The sequence below is a fragment of the Meleagris gallopavo genome, chromosome 2 (genome assembly GCF_905368555.1).
Source record: "Meleagris gallopavo chromosome 2, MGAL_WU_HG_1.1, whole genome shotgun sequence".
Classification (NCBI taxonomy): Eukaryota; Metazoa; Chordata; class Aves; order Galliformes; family Phasianidae; genus Meleagris; species Meleagris gallopavo.
In genome coordinates, this window is record NC_139405.1 from 21,107,694 (window position 1) to 21,126,559 (window position 18,866).

Here is an 18,866-nt window from a genome sequence, read left to right on the forward strand (position 1 = left end):
CAATTGGCTCCTTCTGCAAATCTTTAATGCAAGCAACTTCCATCTATTTTAAAAATATCATCGGGATACCCATCAATGAGCTGAGCAATGCATAACTACTGCATTATGATCTGAAAAGAGAGACCCTAAAAGGATCTCATACCTCACCTTTGAGCTAAGTATTTCAGAATATCCTATTCCTGCAGATGGCCAATGTAACTCAGTTGAATTTTAATTAGTAACTGTAATCTGCTCAATTAGTAACTGTAATCTGCTCAATTTTCTGAACTTTTATGAGCAGCCTACATTTTCAGATATCATATAAACAATTCTCTTGGTATCATCACTTTCTGATAATTCTCTCTGTGCTTACGGTTAACTTATCGAATCTACTTTATAAATATGTGGCCTCAGTGTAGTTTCAGAAAAGATTCACTCACGCACCACTGAAAGGCATCTCCACTAGCACACTTAGTGCCCCAGGTCTGTCAGAACGGGATTCAATGCAAGGGGAAGACCCACCCCACTTTTTTCCTGGCGGTCCCCCAAAGCTGCTGAGCATTAGCTCAGCCAATACAGCTGTAGTGCTGTGATATCAACCATTGAGCCAGAGCACTGCAGGAACAGGAGGGAGGAAAAGGAGGGGAGAAAAAGGGACGGCAGCAGATTTGTTCACTGAATTATTTTTAAATCATTTTGTCCAATGTCTAACACTTCTAATCCTCACTTTAAGTACTACGTAATAGATTACCAGATAGAGATCCACTGAGATGAGAAAACGCTATTTGTATTTGTACATTTGTCAGTACAACACATGCTTTGCTGCATAAATTAAATAATTTTGTATTTCAAGGACTTTCAACATCAAAACACAGCAAAGAATGAAAGATCTCTGGATAGCTCAGCTTAATTTGGAGAGAACACAGGCTGACCAACTCCTTGTTCTGCAGGAAAACCACTGCAGCCAGCGTGCTCCCCAATTCTGAACTGCATCTCCTGGAAAACCACACCATCAGCATGGCTCCAACTTACAGGACACGGAGACACACTGTCATTTCTCACTAGTTAACCACAGCCTGCTCCTGAACAAGTGTGCAAGTACGAAAATATCATTTATTTTGACCATCTCCCACTCTGAACCAGCATTACTCCATCCCCCGCGTAGCACCTATTGCTCTCCTTAGTTGAACACCACCAGCCAGGTGACCAGCCACCAGCCAACCCCATTTACTGCAATCCTTTGAGCTGCCCCACTTACTTTACTTACAGCACAGCAGGACTGCCTGCTGTTGGACTTAAAAAGGTGGTGCTTGTAGAGTGACCAGCTTGCATGGAATCCCCCTAAACCTTCCAAAATTGATTCCCAGGGAACACTGCTAACTCACGTAGGATAAGGTTTGCTCTCCTGAAGTCCAGAGTGGTAATGCTGATCTTTCTTCTCTTCCCTCCAAAACGTTTGAACGTAACCACTGCTAGAGTGCTGTGGCCAAGACAGCAACTTACTGACATCTCTCCCACAGGGCCTTCCCTGTCCTCAAACAACAGCTCTAGGAGGGCACCTTTCCCCCTTAGCTGTCTCACTTATTTCTTGCGACAGGAAATTATCTTCAACTTGCTTTGGGAATTCCCCAGACTCAGCTGTCACAGCAGTTTGTGTCTGAAAAGTTGAAGTCTTCCATAGGGATGAGTTCAGCTGGTGCTACAATTCCCCCTAACTACCTACAGAATAGCTCATCTGTACTACCATCATGGGTGGGGGGACAGTCAATAGCAGACACCCATGACAACATCTGCTTTGCGATCCATCCCCTTAATCTTCATTCAGAGGCTCTCTGACTGCAAGCACAACCTAATCTTTCTCCTTTAGATTAAAATCTCTGAGGGGAAAAAAAAAAAAAACCCACCTTTTTTTGCCTCTTAGTAAAAAGTCGTTTATTTGACTAAAAAGGATGTATCAAGCATGTCCCATATCTGTGTTTGTATTAATACACACCTGTAGGCTGCTCCAAAAGTAATGCCTACAACTTATTTCCATAGAAAATACAACAAAGAGCACAACAACGTTCTTTGACAGAGCAAATTCTCAGCTACAAACCACTATTTTCCAACTCAGTCACCACCATTAGCTATGCATATTCACCAGCAATGAACAAGAGCCTGCATAAGCATGGCCGTCCAGAATGCTGCTTGTCTTCCACATAATTTTCATCTCTTTTGAAACACACCACCCACCGCCTCACATGCTCACACCCACTGTTTGATCTCCATCAATGTTCAACAAGGGTTGGTGACCATTAGTGGGTGCTAATTTTTCCATATGGATGAATTCAATTCCATACCTTCGCCTCATGCGCACTCCCATGTCAGACGCCATTTTGTCAGAGTGCCCCTCTGCTGCCATCTGTCACACAGCCACAACATGTAATGGGATACTGGTGGAAAGGTTCAGCCTCTGCTGCTGTACCACCAACATATGCCTCTGACATCGTGTGCCAACACATCAGAACAGGAAACATTACTTTTGGAGCAGCCCTCATTTTGGGTGGGAGGGTGGGGGGGAGGAATAAGAGTAAAAATAGGTTTTTAATTCTACAGAATGATTTCATGCAATGTGATCGTGCTCAAAAAACCTGAGTGCTACAGCTTGGTACAAAATGCCAAGGTTAGGGGAAGGGATACACACAGACACATTGCTCTCCCAGGCAGAACACCTACAGCCACAGCACCCGCACGATCACAGCCATCTGAACACAGCCCCTCCTTTCTGGTGGTCTCAACACACCCACTAACCCACGACCTGAACTCCCACTCCTCTCGCAGCTTTCTCCGGGTATTTACATACTCCTCCTCCCTTTTGGGCTTCAAGGCGAAGATGGAGGCGAAAAGCATCCAGCACCATCACAGGGCAGAGGCCCGAGCCCGCGCAGCCCTGAAGACAGGGGTCCCTGCACAACTATTCCGGCCCAGCGGCCCCCCAGCCGGGCGGGGAGGGCGAAGGGAAGGGCTGCGGCCGCCGCCGGGGGCCGTGCAGCGGGCCGAGGCTGAGGCCCGGACGACGGCGGCGCGGCCCCGGGCGGCGCTGACTCACCCGCGCCGTGACCTTGTAGACTGTGTGCCCGCGGGGGTGCCGCCGCGGTTCCGTCACCGTGTAGAAGCGGGCCAGCTCCCCGCCGCGCTCCCGCGGGCTCAGCATGCTGCCCGCCGCCGCAAAGGGCCCCGACCGCGGCGGAAGCGGCGCCCCGAAACGCCCCGCCCCGCCCGGGCGGTGCCGGGCCTGGCCGCGCCCTCCCGCCCGCCGCCTCGGGGAGCCCAGCCCGAGCGGCGCGAGGGGGGGTTGTGTGGACTTCGGCGGGCAAGGGAGGAGGCGCGAGGGAGGGAGACGTTCCCCTCCCGGGATCGATCTGACTGCAGACGGATCGCGTGCCCACAGATTTTCTTGTGAAAGCCCGGAGAGCTCAGCAAGATCGGGTCGGAGGAGCTCAGTGCCTCCAATTGGAACGTTGTAGCATCCACGCACAGCTGCTGCTTTGAGCAGTGCAATCCTAATAAGAGTCATTCTATGTGGGGATATACATCTCATAGGGCAGAAATGGCCAAATGTGACTTTTATAGCACCCTGTCTCTCAGTTTTATCTGGATTACTTTGGCATTCCAAGCTATCACTGGCCCCTCACTACAAGAAACACATCGAGGCCCTCGGGCACGTCCAGAGAAGGCAAGGAATTTGTAAAGGATCTGGAACACAGATCTTATGGGGAGCAGCTGAGAGAACAGTGTGGAAGAAGCTCAGGAAAGACCCCATTGCTCTCTACAACTCTCTACAACTGCCTGAAAGGAGGTGGTGGTGAGGTGGGTTTAGCCTCTTCTCCTGGGTTACAGTGATTGGGATGAGAGGGAATAGCCTCAAGTTACAACAGGAGAGGTTCATATTAGGAAATATCTCATCTCAGAAATAGCAGTGAGGCAGTGGGCCCAGGGAGGTGGTAGAATCACTGTCCCTGGAGGTGTTCAGGGAAGGAGATGTGGCACTGAGAGATGTGGCCAGTGGGCACGGTGGGGGTGGGCTGGCACTGGACTACCAACCAGTAATCCAGCCTTAATCATTTTATGATTCTATCAAGTTGCTAGGAAGATTCTTTATACTTTTATTTTCTAAGAACTGTCTGGTCTACCCTGCTTTGGGTAGACATTTTCTTATGAGAAAGAGGGGACATGGATAGAACCTCACCTGCCACACCCACTTATATTTTGAGAGAAGCACGTCTTTTACATCTTTGGCAAGGTGGTATATCCAACTTCATGCAAATAACTATCAAAAGAATTACCTCAGAGATAATTTGATATTGATCACCATCCTTCCAAAGTAAGTTTCCATACCCCAAAGCTAAAGACAAGCAACAAAATCTATTGGATAGTGAATACTTTCTTATACCAGTGATAACGTGGCTGAAGTTTCATTAGAAGAAAAATTCCAATACAAGATCTTCTGCTTGGAGTAATTTTAATGTGCATAAAAATTCTAAGATTTTGTTTAAATTTGAAAGGAAGGGGTTAGAATGACCTCAGGATACTCTATTATTCTCATCTTCTGTAATATTAGCTGTAGAAAGTTTGCAGCTGCTCCAATTGCATTGGTGGTAGCATAAATCAAGGACACACTTGCTCAAGGAAACAAGGAAATGTTTTCCAGTATGGCATACTAAGTATTTATAACATGCAGCTCATACAACCTTCCAGTGCAAAAACATGATTAGACAACCACTTCCAATATGATCTTGCTTATGAAGCAGTCCTTACTAATTACATCTTATAAGATGTGGAAGTTCTGAGGTTTTAATGGTATCAACAGAAATCAGTGGTACTGAAGGCGTCACTGATTAATCTCTAGTGAATGACATAACAGAACATATATCATTTCAATAGCTAACTCATGCACTTTCTGAGAAAAACACGCCAACTTTAAATCTGCCTTATTTAAAAGTTAGCAGTTTGGTGGGAAGAGGAGCAGAGAAGCAGCAATAGGAGTTCAGTAGATAGAGAAGGGTATGTTGCAACACTACAGTTCCATGGCTGGACTAAGCTTTAGATATTTTGTATAGTCAGAGAATATATAAATATTAGAACTAGGAAACCTGAGAAGGAGGAAAATAAAAATAATCAGAGACACGGAATTTTTTATTTTTTTTTTTTTCATTTAGAACAACAAAACAGTCTGGGGGGGTTGTCAGGGAAGAAGAAATAACACAAAAGGATATGTTAATGGTCCACAAAATAATGAGTTGTATGGAGAAGATGAATGGGAATGGGCTGCTTGATGTCTCTTTCAACACAGCCAGAGGCTGGTAGGAATTAGATAAATATATAAACAGCTTTTCACATGATGAATACTAGCTGGACCTGCACAACTTTTGTCAAATTATGTTGTTGGTAAAAAAAAAAAAAAAAAAAAAAAAGCCAGCAGTTTGCTATTATGAATAAGAAGGCTAATGGTATCCTGGGGCACATTAAAAAAAAAAAAAAAATGTGGTGAGGCCACATCTGGAGCACTGTGCCTAGTTCAGGGCTCACCAGTTCAAGAAAGACAGGGAACTTCTAGAGAGTCCAGTGGGGGGGCACAAAGATGATTAAGGGCCTGGAGCATTTCCCTTATGAGGAAAGGCTGAGAGACCTGGGGCTGTTGTCTGGAGGAGACTGAGAGGGGACCTTATCAACACTTATAAATATACAAATGGCAGAAGTCAAGTAGATGGGGCCAGGCTCTTTTCAGTGGTACCCAGCAATAGCACAAGGGGCTGTGGGCACAGACTGGAACTCAGGACGTTCTATACAAACATGAAGGGAAAATTCTGTACTTTGAGGGGGACAGAGCACTGAAACAAGCTGCCCAGAGAGGGAGTCTTTTTCTCTGGAAATATTCACAACTCACCTGGATGCCTTCCTGTGTGACCTGCTGTAGGAAGCCTGCTTTATCAGCAGGATTGGACTAGATGACCCCGAGAAGTCCCTTCCAACTCCTACAATTTTGTGATTCTGTGAAAAAGTTCACAACTTCAAGTATACGGGGAGAGAGTCACTGAGATTTACTAAAAAGACAACTGCATCAGGTTCAGTAAGTCTACTGCACTCAAAGCAGCTAGAGGCAGGGAAAGCATTCAGCTGCAGTTTGCCCGGTCCCTGCACATCTTGAGACATCTGTTGCCAAACCCCTCTAGCACGCAGGAAACTGAGTTCTGGACCATTTTGCTGAAGCAACATGGCTGTTCTCATGTTCAGCATAATCAATCAATGCATTCCTCAGAGAGCCGGTAGCCTCGGATCACTGAGAAGTTTCCAAAGCTCAAATGATTCATGAAATACTTGGCTGCTAATTACAAACCAGTGTTTGGGGTACCTATTTCAAAGAATCTCTCTTAACATAGGTAGTATAGCCTAAATATACAAAATAATAATTAGAAGAGATTACATGTAATTAAGTGTTACTGGGTTATTAAAATTTATCTAGGGCAAGGGAAGAAATAATAACAAAATACAGAAGTGAAAAGATTTTCAATGTATGATTAAATTAATCTCTTACTTCTATTTTTTTGTTTACGGTTTCTGTGTTCACCAACATACCTTTCTTTTCTTAAAGGCTTACCTTAAAAAAACTGTCCTCACAGCTACTGTACATCAAAATAAAGAAAATAATTACATGCTATGGGAAAATTCTTTCTGCTCCAAAAAATAACTGCCGTTGATGCTGCTGCCTACGGGTGTCTTTTCTGTCTCCAAAACATGCCTAGCACGTAAGAACTGCAGCATTTCATTTCTCTAAGGGAGACGAAGGTGACGCACAAGCTCGCACCCGCTCGAATTCCGCACAGGAGGGCGGGCTGCCCACAACCAAGATGGCGCCTGCGCTCTCACCCCGCCCTGGCCCAACATGGCGGCCCGGCCTAGGACCGGCCCTCCCGGAACCAAGATGGCGACGGCAGTGCGGCCTTTGGACTACAAGTCCCACGGGCGAGCGGGCGTGGCCTAGCCACCGCCCTCACGGGGTAAGCGGCGGGCCGGGATTGTGGTGGCGGCGGGCGGAGCTGGCGCTGCCCTGGAATGACCCCCTCTGGGGGCGCCAGGGCTTGGCGGAGCAGCTAGCGGGGCTCCGCGGGGCCGGGCGCGGCCCTGGGCCCGCCGGGAGGTAAAGAGCGGCGGGCGGGGATCGGGGTCTCAGGGGGTGCCGAGCCTGAGGGAGACGTGAGGCCTCCGCCGGGCCTGGATGCCGCGTCGGCCTCCCTTGGGCGCCGCGGCAGCTGCTGGGGGAAGAGGCCCGGAACCCCGGGGGCGTCGTGTGCGGCTGCGGGAGGCCTGGCCGTGCCGGCCGGTAGCTTTAAGCGCCATCGCGGTGCCCAGCGGAAGTCGGCGTAGGCTGAGATTTCTTTGCTGGTTGTGGCGCCTGAAAGGCAGCGAGCATCCGTACTCTCTGTTTCCTTGTTGTCATTGCACGGTCCTTGTCAGCGCCTCTTTCAGCAAGTTCCCAACTTCTTGCAAGTCAGTGCTTTTCTGACTCCTTTCTAATAGCCTTTTAAAGAAGCTAAGGCAGCACGCAGTGACCTTTTGTAAAAGGTGTTTTGCTGAGTGCTTGGAAGATGTGGCGTTGAATTCAACAAGGTGGAGTTGTAGATAGTTATTAAGAGGGAAAGCGTGAAAATTAAATGGCGTTTGCATCCTTTTCCCTCTTCAGGGTAACAAGATCAGTTCCTGAGGTCTCGTGTGCGAGTCATCGTCTAGGTTAAGGTTTACATTTCTACATGTGCCAACTACATTTGAAATTCTAAGTAAGAGGTTGTAATGCATAAGTGGTATCTAAAAATCTGATTCTTCTCTCATGTAGCTGAACTAGAACTAATAGAAAAATGAATATTCTGTATGTGTTAACTTGTAGAGAGGGGCTTTTATATTGCATGTGCAGCCTTCTATAGGCACATTTTGTTGTATTTAAGTAACAAAACGTTTTAAGTAACAAAACACTTTCATTGGTAGACACCCCATGCTGCCCCGTCATGTGCAGAGGCTGGGCCGAGACTGGATCGCCCATGTCAACGGTTCTCAGGTATTTGCCTTCGGCAGCCCAGTTCCCACCTGTATGAGATGGGCTGGACACTGCCCATGGGCCTCGTTCCCTCTGCCTGTTCCGGTTGATTTCTCAGCAAACTGGAGGCTCCCACCGTTTTTTGGACCTTGGAGGCAATTTCAGAATTCTAACTGGCAGCTCGATAACTTTGCACAAAATTCTTGCTTTCACCTGCCTAACCCCAGTATGAAATCTGAGGGAGAAGAACCACTGACAAAGAAGAGGAGGCTCAGCGCCCAGCCGGATTCTCCAGCCTTCTCTGAGCAGAAAGAAGCTTTATGTGTTTCTGTCTCACAAGATGAAAAAAGCGAGAGTAACAAGAAAGGTAAAAGATGGTTTTTTGCTGCTTTGCCTTGTTTGTTCCTGTTATTAGGAACATAGAAGTTGTAACAACTTGTAACAAGTTAGATGCAACATTGACCACCTCTTTTGAGTTACTGTTTATCTTGGCACCTCTCCCAGAAAACATCTGTTTTAAAAATGTTACAGTGTCACAAAGGTGCAGCATGACTTCTCTCCCACTATGAAAATAGTATTTGAAGCCTTGCTGAATTCATTGCAGATACATTGCATTTGGGATGTAGGAGCAGGCAGTGATATAAGCCTGTGTCAGAGACTGATTTGACTTCCTGGGCCAGCAACCTTCCTGCAAGGAAGAAGGAGCAAAGTGGGGTGGTATGGTATGACAGCAGCAATCTCCTTAGGACATGCCAGTTTCCTGTTTTCAAAGTAATTAGAAATCCAGAGCGTACAACTGTTTTCTGCTGTGCTATTTACTGATGCTTATATAAAGATCATCTTCAATGGAGATTCTAAGTCATTGCTAATCAGATGAGCTTTTAGAATTGGTTAAGCAATTTCCAAGGCAAATAGTTGCTAGCAGAATGATTTCTAAGAGCAGTAAGAAGTCATGTGGTTTTCTGCTGCATGTATTTTTAACAGGAAATATCAAAAGACACTGGGAATATTTCTGTCAGCACAGCAGGACAATGAAAATCTTGGAAAGTGCAGAAACTGACCAAAGTAATAGAGAACGTGAAGCCAAATTTGATTTCACAGTCATGTCCTACAACATCCTCTCACAGAATTTGTTAGAAGATAACTCCCACCTGTACAAACACTGCAGACAACGTTTGTTAATCTGGACATACAGATTTCCCAACATTCTACAAGAAATCAAACAGCTGGATGCAGATGTGAGTAGAAAACAAGCACGTGGCTATTAATAAGAACTGATGAAATGGGGTAGCAAATCCTTGATGGTTTTTAGGTTAGTGGATGGGCTGTCTTGTGAATCCAGCTGAGCTGTTAGTTATGTCATGCCTAACAGTAGTTATGCAGATTTATGATTTATAATGCATTCCTTATGGTCCAAACTTAGAGGAAAGGCAAATTCTACAGTATGCAATACTCATGGTTGCCTTTTGTCCCAGACTTCCCGGTCTTTTTGAAATGACTCTGATGTTCTACTGACACGCAACAGAATTATTTTTCAATATTAGAACCTTCTCTTCACATAAATCTCCTTTTGTCTTTAATGCATGCTTGAATAGTGTGCAGTAAAGAAGGCACCGAATTTAAGAATAGCTTATGCAAGTATAGCTGAAGGTCCACTCAGTCCAGCGTCGTGTCTTCAGCACATCTGATGATAGATGTAGAGTGGGAAAATAGGGCACCTTTCTCTATGGCAGTCTCAGATTGTGAACCTCTAGAGCTGAATTCTGTGTCTTCATCTGTGCCAGAAATTATTTAGGGCAAAGGACGTGGAAGACTGAATGGCTGGTTTTCATTGGCAAATATTTCATTTTAAGGAGCTTTTGTAGGATTATGGGGCAAAAAAAAAAAATAATCTGAAATCATTTTGATTTTGTCTGAATATATGGAGGCTGCCAACGGAGAGACAAAGTAATACTTTTGTTGTAAACTTTTGCCTTAGGTACTTTGTTTACAAGAAGTCCAAGAAGACCACTATAGGAAAGAGATCAAGTCAAGTTTGGAATCCTTGGGTATGATGAAAATCTTATGGCCAGTATGGTTATTTTTTTTAATCACTGATATGCTTCACAGGTAATATCCAGAAAAAAAGAAAGAAAGAAAGAAAGAAAAAACCTTTATAATGCAAGTCTACTTGCATAGATGTGACTTGTGGTTTATATTTTGGGTTGTTTGGTTCTTTTTCTCTTTTTTTTTTTTTTTCCCCCCTCCCCCAACATGAATAGAGAAGAACATGGTTGGTATCTTAAACTATTTTAATGCTTATACACTGTGAAAGGTATTAGACCAAATTTTCCGCAGTATTTAAACTGAAGTTGGGACAGAATGCCTCTTGTGTTCACTCTCCTTACTGAACCATATTTTGAAGCTTTCACTAGTAAAGTCTAATGATTGCTAGTGATACTTGATAACTTATGTATCGTTAGTTATGTTAAATAATTTCTCATTTAAAGAACACCAGATAAATACCGTATTAAAAACTTACATTTTTACATTTCTTGCTGAAATTTATTTGGGGCAGTTAATACCGAACTATTTCCTGACTTGAGATGGCAGCTCAATGCCATCTTAAAGCAATTATTTTTGGAAAACAAGAGTTACTGGGGATGATCCCCATCAACTTGAAAGATAAACAGGAACTAAGTTTTACATAAGTTTCTTTTTATTGGGACCCAGCTGTTTTGGTATTGCTGTCAGAAACCACTCAGGTCTGAGTTTCTCTTAGGGAGTTTGCGACGGATATTGTTTAGGAACTCTGTTTTTAGCTTTGTATTTAGTGACACCAAATACTTCCCATTAAAGTCATCTGTCCTTCAAAACAACATAAGCATCAGAAAATTTAACCTCAAAAGATGCAGAGTTCAATGATGAACATTAAAGAAAGGAATGTAAAGAGTGCGGTGAACTTCCCTCAGGCTTCTGTACTGCAGACTGAGTCTTTACTGCTGTGGGAGGGGAAAAAGTAGTGTGAAATGTAACTTTTTTTTTTTTTTAATGAGTCTGTGTTTTTACAATCGTATTCTATGTTTTTAATTACTTTTCTTGCAGGATATCACTGTGAGTATAAAATGCGGACAGGAAGCAAACCTGATGGCTGTGCTATTTGCTTCAAAACTTCCAAATTTAGGCTGATCTCATCAAATCCCGTGGAATTTTTTCGCCGGGATATTCCACTCTTGGACAGGGACAACGTTGGACTAGTCTTACTTTTGCAGCCTAAATTTCCATGTAAAACTAATGCTGCCATCTGTATAGCTAATACACATCTGCTGTATAACCCGAGGAGAGGGGATATCAAACTGACCCAACTTGCAATGCTCCTGGCAGAGATTGCTAGTGTTGCCCCTCAGAAGAATGGTATCTTCTGCCCAATTATCATCTGTGGTGACTTCAATTCTGTTCCTGGTTCTCCACTGTACAGATTTATAAAGGAAGGGAAGTTAAATTATGAAGGACTTGCTATAGGGAAGGTAAGCTTTTCATTTTTTACCTGGAAAAAAGTTGATTCTGATTAAAGAGAATTGATAGAAATTTGCTGTGGAGTTAAGCCTGGGTTTGTTAGCTGTGCCTTACAGGATGTTGTATCTGCCTCTATCACTCTAAAATGAAAAATCTGCCAAACAAATTAATTGTTCTTAAAATGCAGTTATCCACAGGATGATTGTATCACTGTTTCTCAGTGCTCTGGTCTTTAAGCAGGAGAAAATAACCACTTAATCAATTACTGTTCTCTCTGAGAAGATGACTTTTGTTTTAGATGAGCTTTGAATTACACTGGTTAGAAAAACTGTAAAAATCAAGTATGGGATTGGGTGCTGAGGCTAAACTGTTTCAGGTTAGATGGTTTTCTTCATAAATTCTTGTGTGCCATAGCTCTTGGGTATGTCCAAAGCTATTCAATAGGAAGCACAGAACTGTGTACAATGAGAAAATAGGAAAACAGCCCCATGGTGTTTGTTGGCAGTGGGTAGTTGTTTTTAGCCCATCTTTGTCCTTACTTGATCCCAGAAGAATAAGCATAAAAAAGATGAAATAAGATTCTGCTAGTGAGATGTCTATACTCAGTCCTATTACACTGCAAACAGTGTTCTCAGTAATCTCTCAGCTTTGTGTCACAACAGCTCCCTTAGAAAATTAGGTAGCTGCAAAAAAACCGTGATAGGAGTAAACAAAGGGGATGTACGTTCTGATGAGACCTCACTGGAGTACTGGGTTCGGCTCCGAGCCCCCAGCACAGGAAGGATGTGCACCTGTTTTAGTGGTGCAGAGGAGAGCATGAGGATCTCAGAGGGCTGGAGCACCTCTCTTGTGAAGAGAAGCTGAAGGAGTTGGGCTGGTCAGCCTGGAGAAGAGAAGGCTGCAGGGAGACCTCGTGGCCCTTCAGCGTTTACAGGGGTTCAACAAGAAAGATGAGGAGAAACACTTTATCAGGGAGTGTAGCGATAGAACAAGAGGTAATGACTTTAAACTGAAAGAAGTTAGGTTTAGATAAAAGCTTTTCACAGAGAGGGTGGCAAGGCAGTGGTACAGCTGCCCAGAGAAGTTGTGGTGCCCCATTCCTGCAGGCACTCATGGCCGGGTTGGATGGGCCCTGGGCAGCTGAGCTGGTGGCAGCCCTGCCCATGGCTGGGGGCTGGGCCTGGGTGATTTTTAAGGCCCCTTCCAACCCAAGCTGTTCTATGATCAGGAGCATTTACTGTTTTTTATAATGGCTTGTCAAGTCTCTATAAAAGATTTATTCTAGGGGGCTGTGTTTTGCTTACGTTTTTAATGTACAGAAAATGTGTGGTCACATCAGGGTCTTTTTTTTAAATCAAATTTCTTCTGAAAAAGCATGTTGTCTTTCTTAGGTCTCTGGACAAGAACAGTTTCCAAGGGGACAAAGAATCTTATCTATTCCAATTTGGCCCAAAAAATTAGGTATTTCACAAAACTGTGTGTATGAAATAAAACAGCAGCAAAAAGAAGAAGATGCAGGTCAGTTTCGGGATTGATGGATTTTGTGGTCCTTTGAAAGAATCCTTCAGGAAGCACTGAAAAACAGATAATCTTTTTTAGTAGAAGGGGAAAAAAATAGCCTTGAGCTTGCACAAACTTATTGTTGGGCTTGTTTGAGTGTAAGGCTATTTGTTCACGTATGCACTTGCAAATTTGAATATTGTACAAGATAAGCATTTCCAGATTTAAATCTTTGAGAAGACACAGAATTTGCCAGTCAGGAAGTGACAGATAATCACATCAGGATTACTGTGTTTGCATCAGGACAACTGCTTGTGCTGTGACAGGGAGAAGAGAGAGGAATGCAGCATGTAGCATCAGCCTACATTCTGCTCCAGTGTTCATGTATTACAGTAGGAGTATCTCATGAGACAAATGGGAAAAGAAAGTGATTCCTTGTTGAACGTTATGGCATCTTTCATCCACCTTTTGTGTTTGTCAGACAAAACAATTTGAAATAATGTGATGTAGGGAATCTAAATAATGGAACGCAATAATTTAGTCCAGTTTTGTGAATTGTACCTTGCTTGCCGCAAGAAATAAACATACTTAGAGATATTCAGATATTCTGTTGTAGCTTTTCAATATTATAGTCTCACCTACATCCTACTTTTTAAATGTAAACTGAATGTATTTTTATTTGACAGGAGAAAAAACAGAGGAAGCAACATCGGATAACACCAAAGAGATTGTAATAGCATCTGAAAAGTATGTGTTGTTAGGGAAAAGGTGCATTCCTTTGACTGGATCTTGGATATTTTGGAGGGGTGGGGGACTGTATATTGGTTTTGTTTGTAGACCAAACTTATATTTGATTTCAGACATGGATATGAGATGCACACTGATCCCAATCTGTCCATCTGGCAAAATAATCAGTAGACTGCTGTGAAGAAACAGGTGTTTGTTTGTTTGTTTTAAAGGAAGAATATACTTGCATTTACCAAACTGGGAAAAGCATGTAAAATAAAGCAAAAAAGGAGGAAGCTCCTTTAATGGTCTATGTGTGATGTCAGGCTCTAAGTTAGCCAGGTCTTATCAGAATCAAAAAGGCAAGGAATAACTGTTCTGAGGAAGGGAGTCGATAACAGTACAGAAAATGGAATGCTACAGTGTAAATAAATCTGTAGCATGCCACATGTTGCAGACTGCCTGCAGGTTTTTGCTTCATCTCATAAGGGAAATGAAGTAACAAGGATGATCAAAGTCATTGGAATAGCTTTGATCTGAAGAGTGACTAAATGGACTTGGGTCTCTTGATTTAGGAAAAAAAAAAAAAAAAAAAAAAAAAAAGAAAGCTGGGAGGGGATTAACTGGAAAATCATTTAGGGCTAGCAGAACTTGAGCGAATATTGAAGGGTTAAGTAGAGAATGTACTCACTGTGACAAATTTCCAGGCAGTAGATATAAAACAGACAAACGCTCTTCGCTTTCAGCAGAAATAAAACCAACTGCTAAACAACGCTGCACAAGTACTTGAGCAGTGGTAAGGAAAACTCATAGAAGAAAAAGCTTATTGGTGTAGATGCAATGATTGTTGGCGAGGCTGTCAGTCACAGGATTGCTGAATGTTTAACCAGTTCTCACTCCCTGCCTAACCATTTGGCACTGGCTGGTGTCAGGCTGTTAGGGCAGGCTGTAGTGTCTCAGGAAAGCTGCACTTCTGCTAAACGTAGATGGAAAAGGCCATCAAAATGCAGGATGCAGAAGTCTACAGAAGCTGCAACGTATAACTGTTGGCACTAGAATCAGTTGAAAAGAGGAACTTATTCCCCATCCACTTCTAGAGCAGAAATTGCTACTTTCTTGTATTGTACCCACTGCCATCCAGGCTGATTTAATTGTAAAAACAATAGCAAAACATTTTATTTTAACCAGAACATATAGCAGATTAGGTTTAAAATGCAGCCATGCAGGGCGAGGAAGGTACAGCTGAGGAAAGGGTAATTTGCTGAGCCAATGGAGCAAATGGCTGGGATAGAGAGAAGAGCTCTTCTGCTGAAAGGTGCAATTGTGCCTTTTTCTTTTAGAATTGAATAAATGCATGAGATGATGAGGACCAGACTGGCTGCTGCTGAGGAAAGGCAGAACAGCAGCCTGAGTAGAGGAAAGTTTAACTTGAAAACTCTTGAGTTTTAGTTCAGGGGAAAAAAAAAAACACATTGATTTCTTTACATACAGTAGGGCCCTGGTTTCATAGCCAGTCCCTTTTTTATAAACTATTCTTATATAAACATTTCTAGCACAAAAAGTGATGAGATTGATTGCTTAAGGAAAACACCAGTTTGCTTGCATATCCAGATGATTATTTTGTTTGAACGAGAAACCATTTGATGGCTTTTTCTAGGAAATGCAAGAAAATAAAATGTTTTTCTTTTGATTCCTGTCTAGATTGTCTTCAAAATTGCAGCACCGTTTTAAGTTGTCTTCAGTCTATTCTCACTACTTCCCTGAAAATGGGTTGCCAGAAGTAACAACTTGTCACTCCCGAAGCGCAGTCACTGTGGATTATATTTTCTATTCTGCAGCAAATGATGATTCTGTTGCCCAACCAGGTAAAGAAACCAACTTTTAATTATTTTTCAGAGATGCTAAAAGGGAACTTCTGGATCCGGTTGTAAGGGAAACGTGATAATTTGATCCATATCGAGTACCTCAGAGGTATGGCTGCCTTGTCAACCTACCACAGCTGGAATGTCACACAGGGCAAACTCTTTCACCTAGAGAAACATTCCTGTAGTTACCATCTCAGCATGGAAACCAAGAGCTAAGGCTACAGAAAATCAGTGATGTAAGTAGCACTTGGAAAATACTGTTGACGGTAACTCACGGAGGATCTTAGTGGCCAGACCTACAACAAAGTAGTTTTTCCAATCATTCAGTCAATAAAATGGCAATTCATGACACGTGCCAAAGCTGCTAAATGAACTGCTTCCTAGAAAATTACTTTTCAGATAGTCTTGGTGTAATTAATGTCAAGTGAATGGCCTTTCCTCTGAGAGGAGGCACAGGCAGATGCCCAGTTATCACTCTCCTGCTTGCAGTTGCAGCTAAAACTCACCAGATGGTGCAAGAAAGACGCAGTGCCTCTGTGGGTGCCTGTCTTGGTGGGGAACTGCACTGCTTTGATGGTAGTTGTGTGTTAGTGTGGTGCTCCTGAGCAGCAGACTTTTCATGTCACAGTTAGCTGCGTGTCTTATGCCATTGTCAGACATGAGTGCACGACGCAGTGCCATCAGATAAATGGCTCTGCAGAACTCTGAGCAAAGAAACCTGGATTCTACTGCTCCCAGTGCAGATTGCCATTGATTTTTATGAATTGCCATTATTCTTGGTAACTGAAATGAAAACTGCACCTTCATCTCTCATACTTGGGGTCTAGATCATTAACATTCATTGAGTGAATGTACTGAAGTCTCGCTTGTCGTAACGCGCACAGCAAATGAAAAGCTTCTCTAGAAAAGAGTCTCTAAATAGCTCCTGAATTGTGTGCAATCTGAGTGCTCTGTGACTTAAAAAATTATGGTATGCTTAGCTAAGAACTTAGTTTGGTGTTCTGGAAATGTTTCTGTGAAAAGGGAGTTAGTACTTACCTGGGTCCTGCAGGATTTGATTTGGTTGCTTCCAAAGTGCATGCCCTGAGCTGGCATGAATCACTGCATACAGACCACGCTCTCTGTAGCAATGAACTGCTGCTTTGTAGAAGTGCAGGTGCTGCCAAAATAATACATTTGGCTCATGAGCTGAGCAGACGTGCTCTAAGGACACTGAGACATTTTTGCAGCAAGAAGGATTTCCTTCACGGCAGCAGTAAGCAGCTGCTGAGTTGTCAGAGACCTGGTAAGCTAGCAGTTTGCAAAGGGGGTGAAGCTCCTGAACTCTGCAAGGAGTTTAATAGTTGCTGGGTGATCCTTTACATAGTTCTACTTGTAAGCCAGCCCTTAAAAGGTTCAGCTGGAAGTTCTGAAATCAGCTGATCATACACATTCATTTCATACACATTTTTGTCAAAGTTGCAGCTGTTTTGGGCCATTCCTGAAAAGCACTCAGCTCCCTCTGTAGTATCTCTGTGCAACAACAGGTAGGGGTGCAGAATAGTCAGAATAGTCTGCTCTCTCAAGGAGACAGCTCAAGAAGTCTAGAAGTTTGATGCAACACGAAGGATCTCATTCTTAACAGAATTTCTTAATGCAAAAAAAAAGCTTCTTGCTGCTGCTGCTGGCTTTGTGGTTTGTTTGTTCATTTGTTTTTAATGAGGACACATTAATAACATAATGTAATGCGTAATAATAATAATAAGGTTGTAAAAGGCTGTCATTCGTCTTCCCCTCTTCCATGACCAATGTGATGCTTTTACTTTGGGGAGGGGGCTGGTACTTTTAAGATTTATTTTAAGGCTATGATGGAAAGTTAGCAGGAAACACTGGGAAAGACCCATTTCTTATGATGAGCAATTAGGAATGAAGATGCCAAAATGCTTTTATCCTCAGCAGAGAGAGTACTGTCTGCCTGCTGGAGAACTGCATGCTTGAGGATACAGAAATACTATGTGTACCAGTAAATCTCATGAGATTCTTAATTCTGCAAATGTCAGCTCTGTACAGCCATGGTGCTGCACTAAGGAATAAGACTGGATTGTATGAGGTTTTTTTCAGGGAAGCTACAATGGACAAATAAATCCCTTTCCCTTATTAATTACCTCAACTCCCCCTCCTGCAAAGTGGAGGGGCTGTGTCCTTCTGAGTATTGCAGCTCTTGTGGGAGCAAGCCCTTCTGTGTGGGAACAGTAATAAATTGAAAGAATTCCAAAGCATCTTGTTTGGTTATTGTTCCATACAAAACCACAGACTGTCATGTTCTGTTCTTTCTGAAAATGTATGAATGCCATCTATTACTTTTTTTTTTTTTCACTTTTCAGTTTAGTCTACACTGAATGTTTTTGTCTGTTTGTTTTCACTTAGGAACGGAGGATTCTCTTCATGGAGGTCTGAAGCTCCTCAGAAGGTTGGCACTTCTAACAGAGAAAGATCTCTGGACTGTTAATGGTCTTCCCAATGAAAATAACTCCTCTGACCACCTGCCATTGCTTGCAGAGTTCAGGCTCATTGAACGGTAACACCCAAAGGACTTTCCATGTAGCTACAGTTACTCCCACCTTCTCTCTTAATGTGATTTATATTTTTTAAAGTTAGTTTAAGCACTGCTGGTTCGGTTTAAATATTTTGCTTGCATGCTGATTTGGTAGTGCTGGGTAAAGTAGACTTTTTAAAGAGACTTTTTTTAAGAGTTTGAATTACTTTATGAAGTCTTTGAGGCAAAAAAAAAAAAGTTTACATGAGCTTCCCCTTTGATAATGGAAAACATCTGTGCCAGTCTTAAAATGGCATTATTTTTCACAGAAATGCTGTAAATGGTCTTTACTGTAAATCTGAGTAAAATGGATTATTCTCTGAGAACTGTGCATTTCTTCAATTAAAGGGGAGAGTTTGTGCATGTCAAATTTTGTAATGAGCTGAAAATATTATTTTATTATGGAGTTCCTTTTGAGCCACGTTCATCTCAGTACTTCTGCAAAGGAATTTAACAGGAGAAGATAGGTAAGGTAGGACTTGAGCAGCCCTTGTCTGGCACTCAGAGAAGTATGTGCTTAAAGCCTCAGCTCTTTCCCAGGACAGGTTTCATGTCAGTTCCAATCTCTTCTACAGCAGGAAGCATTTATTTAGGCCATTCCAAACATGCTGTAGGGCTGGTCTGAATCTTAAATTTTACACTAATTTAAATGCAAATG

At 42.9% G+C, this 18,866-nt stretch overlaps 2 protein-coding genes across 8 annotated transcripts in view; one reads left to right on the forward strand and one right to left on the reverse strand.

The window, feature by feature from the left end:
• Positions 1-3,257, reverse strand: part of RPS6KC1 (ribosomal protein S6 kinase C1) — an 83,510-nt gene extending 80,253 nt beyond the window's left edge. For 3 of the 4 annotated variants that reach the window (XM_085219256.1, XM_085219255.1, XM_085219253.1), the window contains exon 1: positions 3,068-3,257. In XM_085219256.1, coding sequence (XP_085075382.1) covers positions 3,068-3,172 — 105 coding nt within the window. In that variant the 5' untranslated portion in view covers positions 3,173-3,257. The remainder of the gene's footprint in view (positions 1-3,067) is intronic. The other variant, XM_085219257.1, reaches the window with a different exon arrangement.
• A 3,632-nt stretch (positions 3,258-6,889) lies between these two features.
• ANGEL2 (angel homolog 2) lies at positions 6,890-18,534 on the forward strand. Of its 4 annotated transcripts, none has more exons than XM_085219260.1 (9): positions 6,890-7,016; positions 7,999-8,414; positions 9,032-9,285; positions 10,026-10,095; positions 11,132-11,553; positions 12,934-13,060; positions 13,729-13,810; positions 15,470-15,633; positions 18,040-18,534. In XM_085219260.1, exons 2-9 carry the CDS (start codon positions 8,006-8,008, stop codon positions 18,192-18,194), a joined length of 1,683 nt encoding a protein of 560 aa, XP_085075386.1. In that variant the 5' UTR covers positions 6,890-7,016; positions 7,999-8,005; the 3' UTR covers positions 18,195-18,534. The 4 variants fall into 4 exon arrangements, 3 of the variants coding, with proteins under 3 accessions (XP_085075386.1, XP_085075384.1, XP_085075385.1); XR_014881954.1 differs by lacking the exon at positions 15,470-15,633 and adding an exon at positions 15,665-15,869 and having other exon boundaries at positions 6,983-7,156; positions 13,729-13,789; positions 18,040-18,278; XM_085219258.1 differs by having other exon boundaries at positions 6,983-7,156.
• The last annotated feature ends 332 nt before the right edge of the window (positions 18,535-18,866 follow it).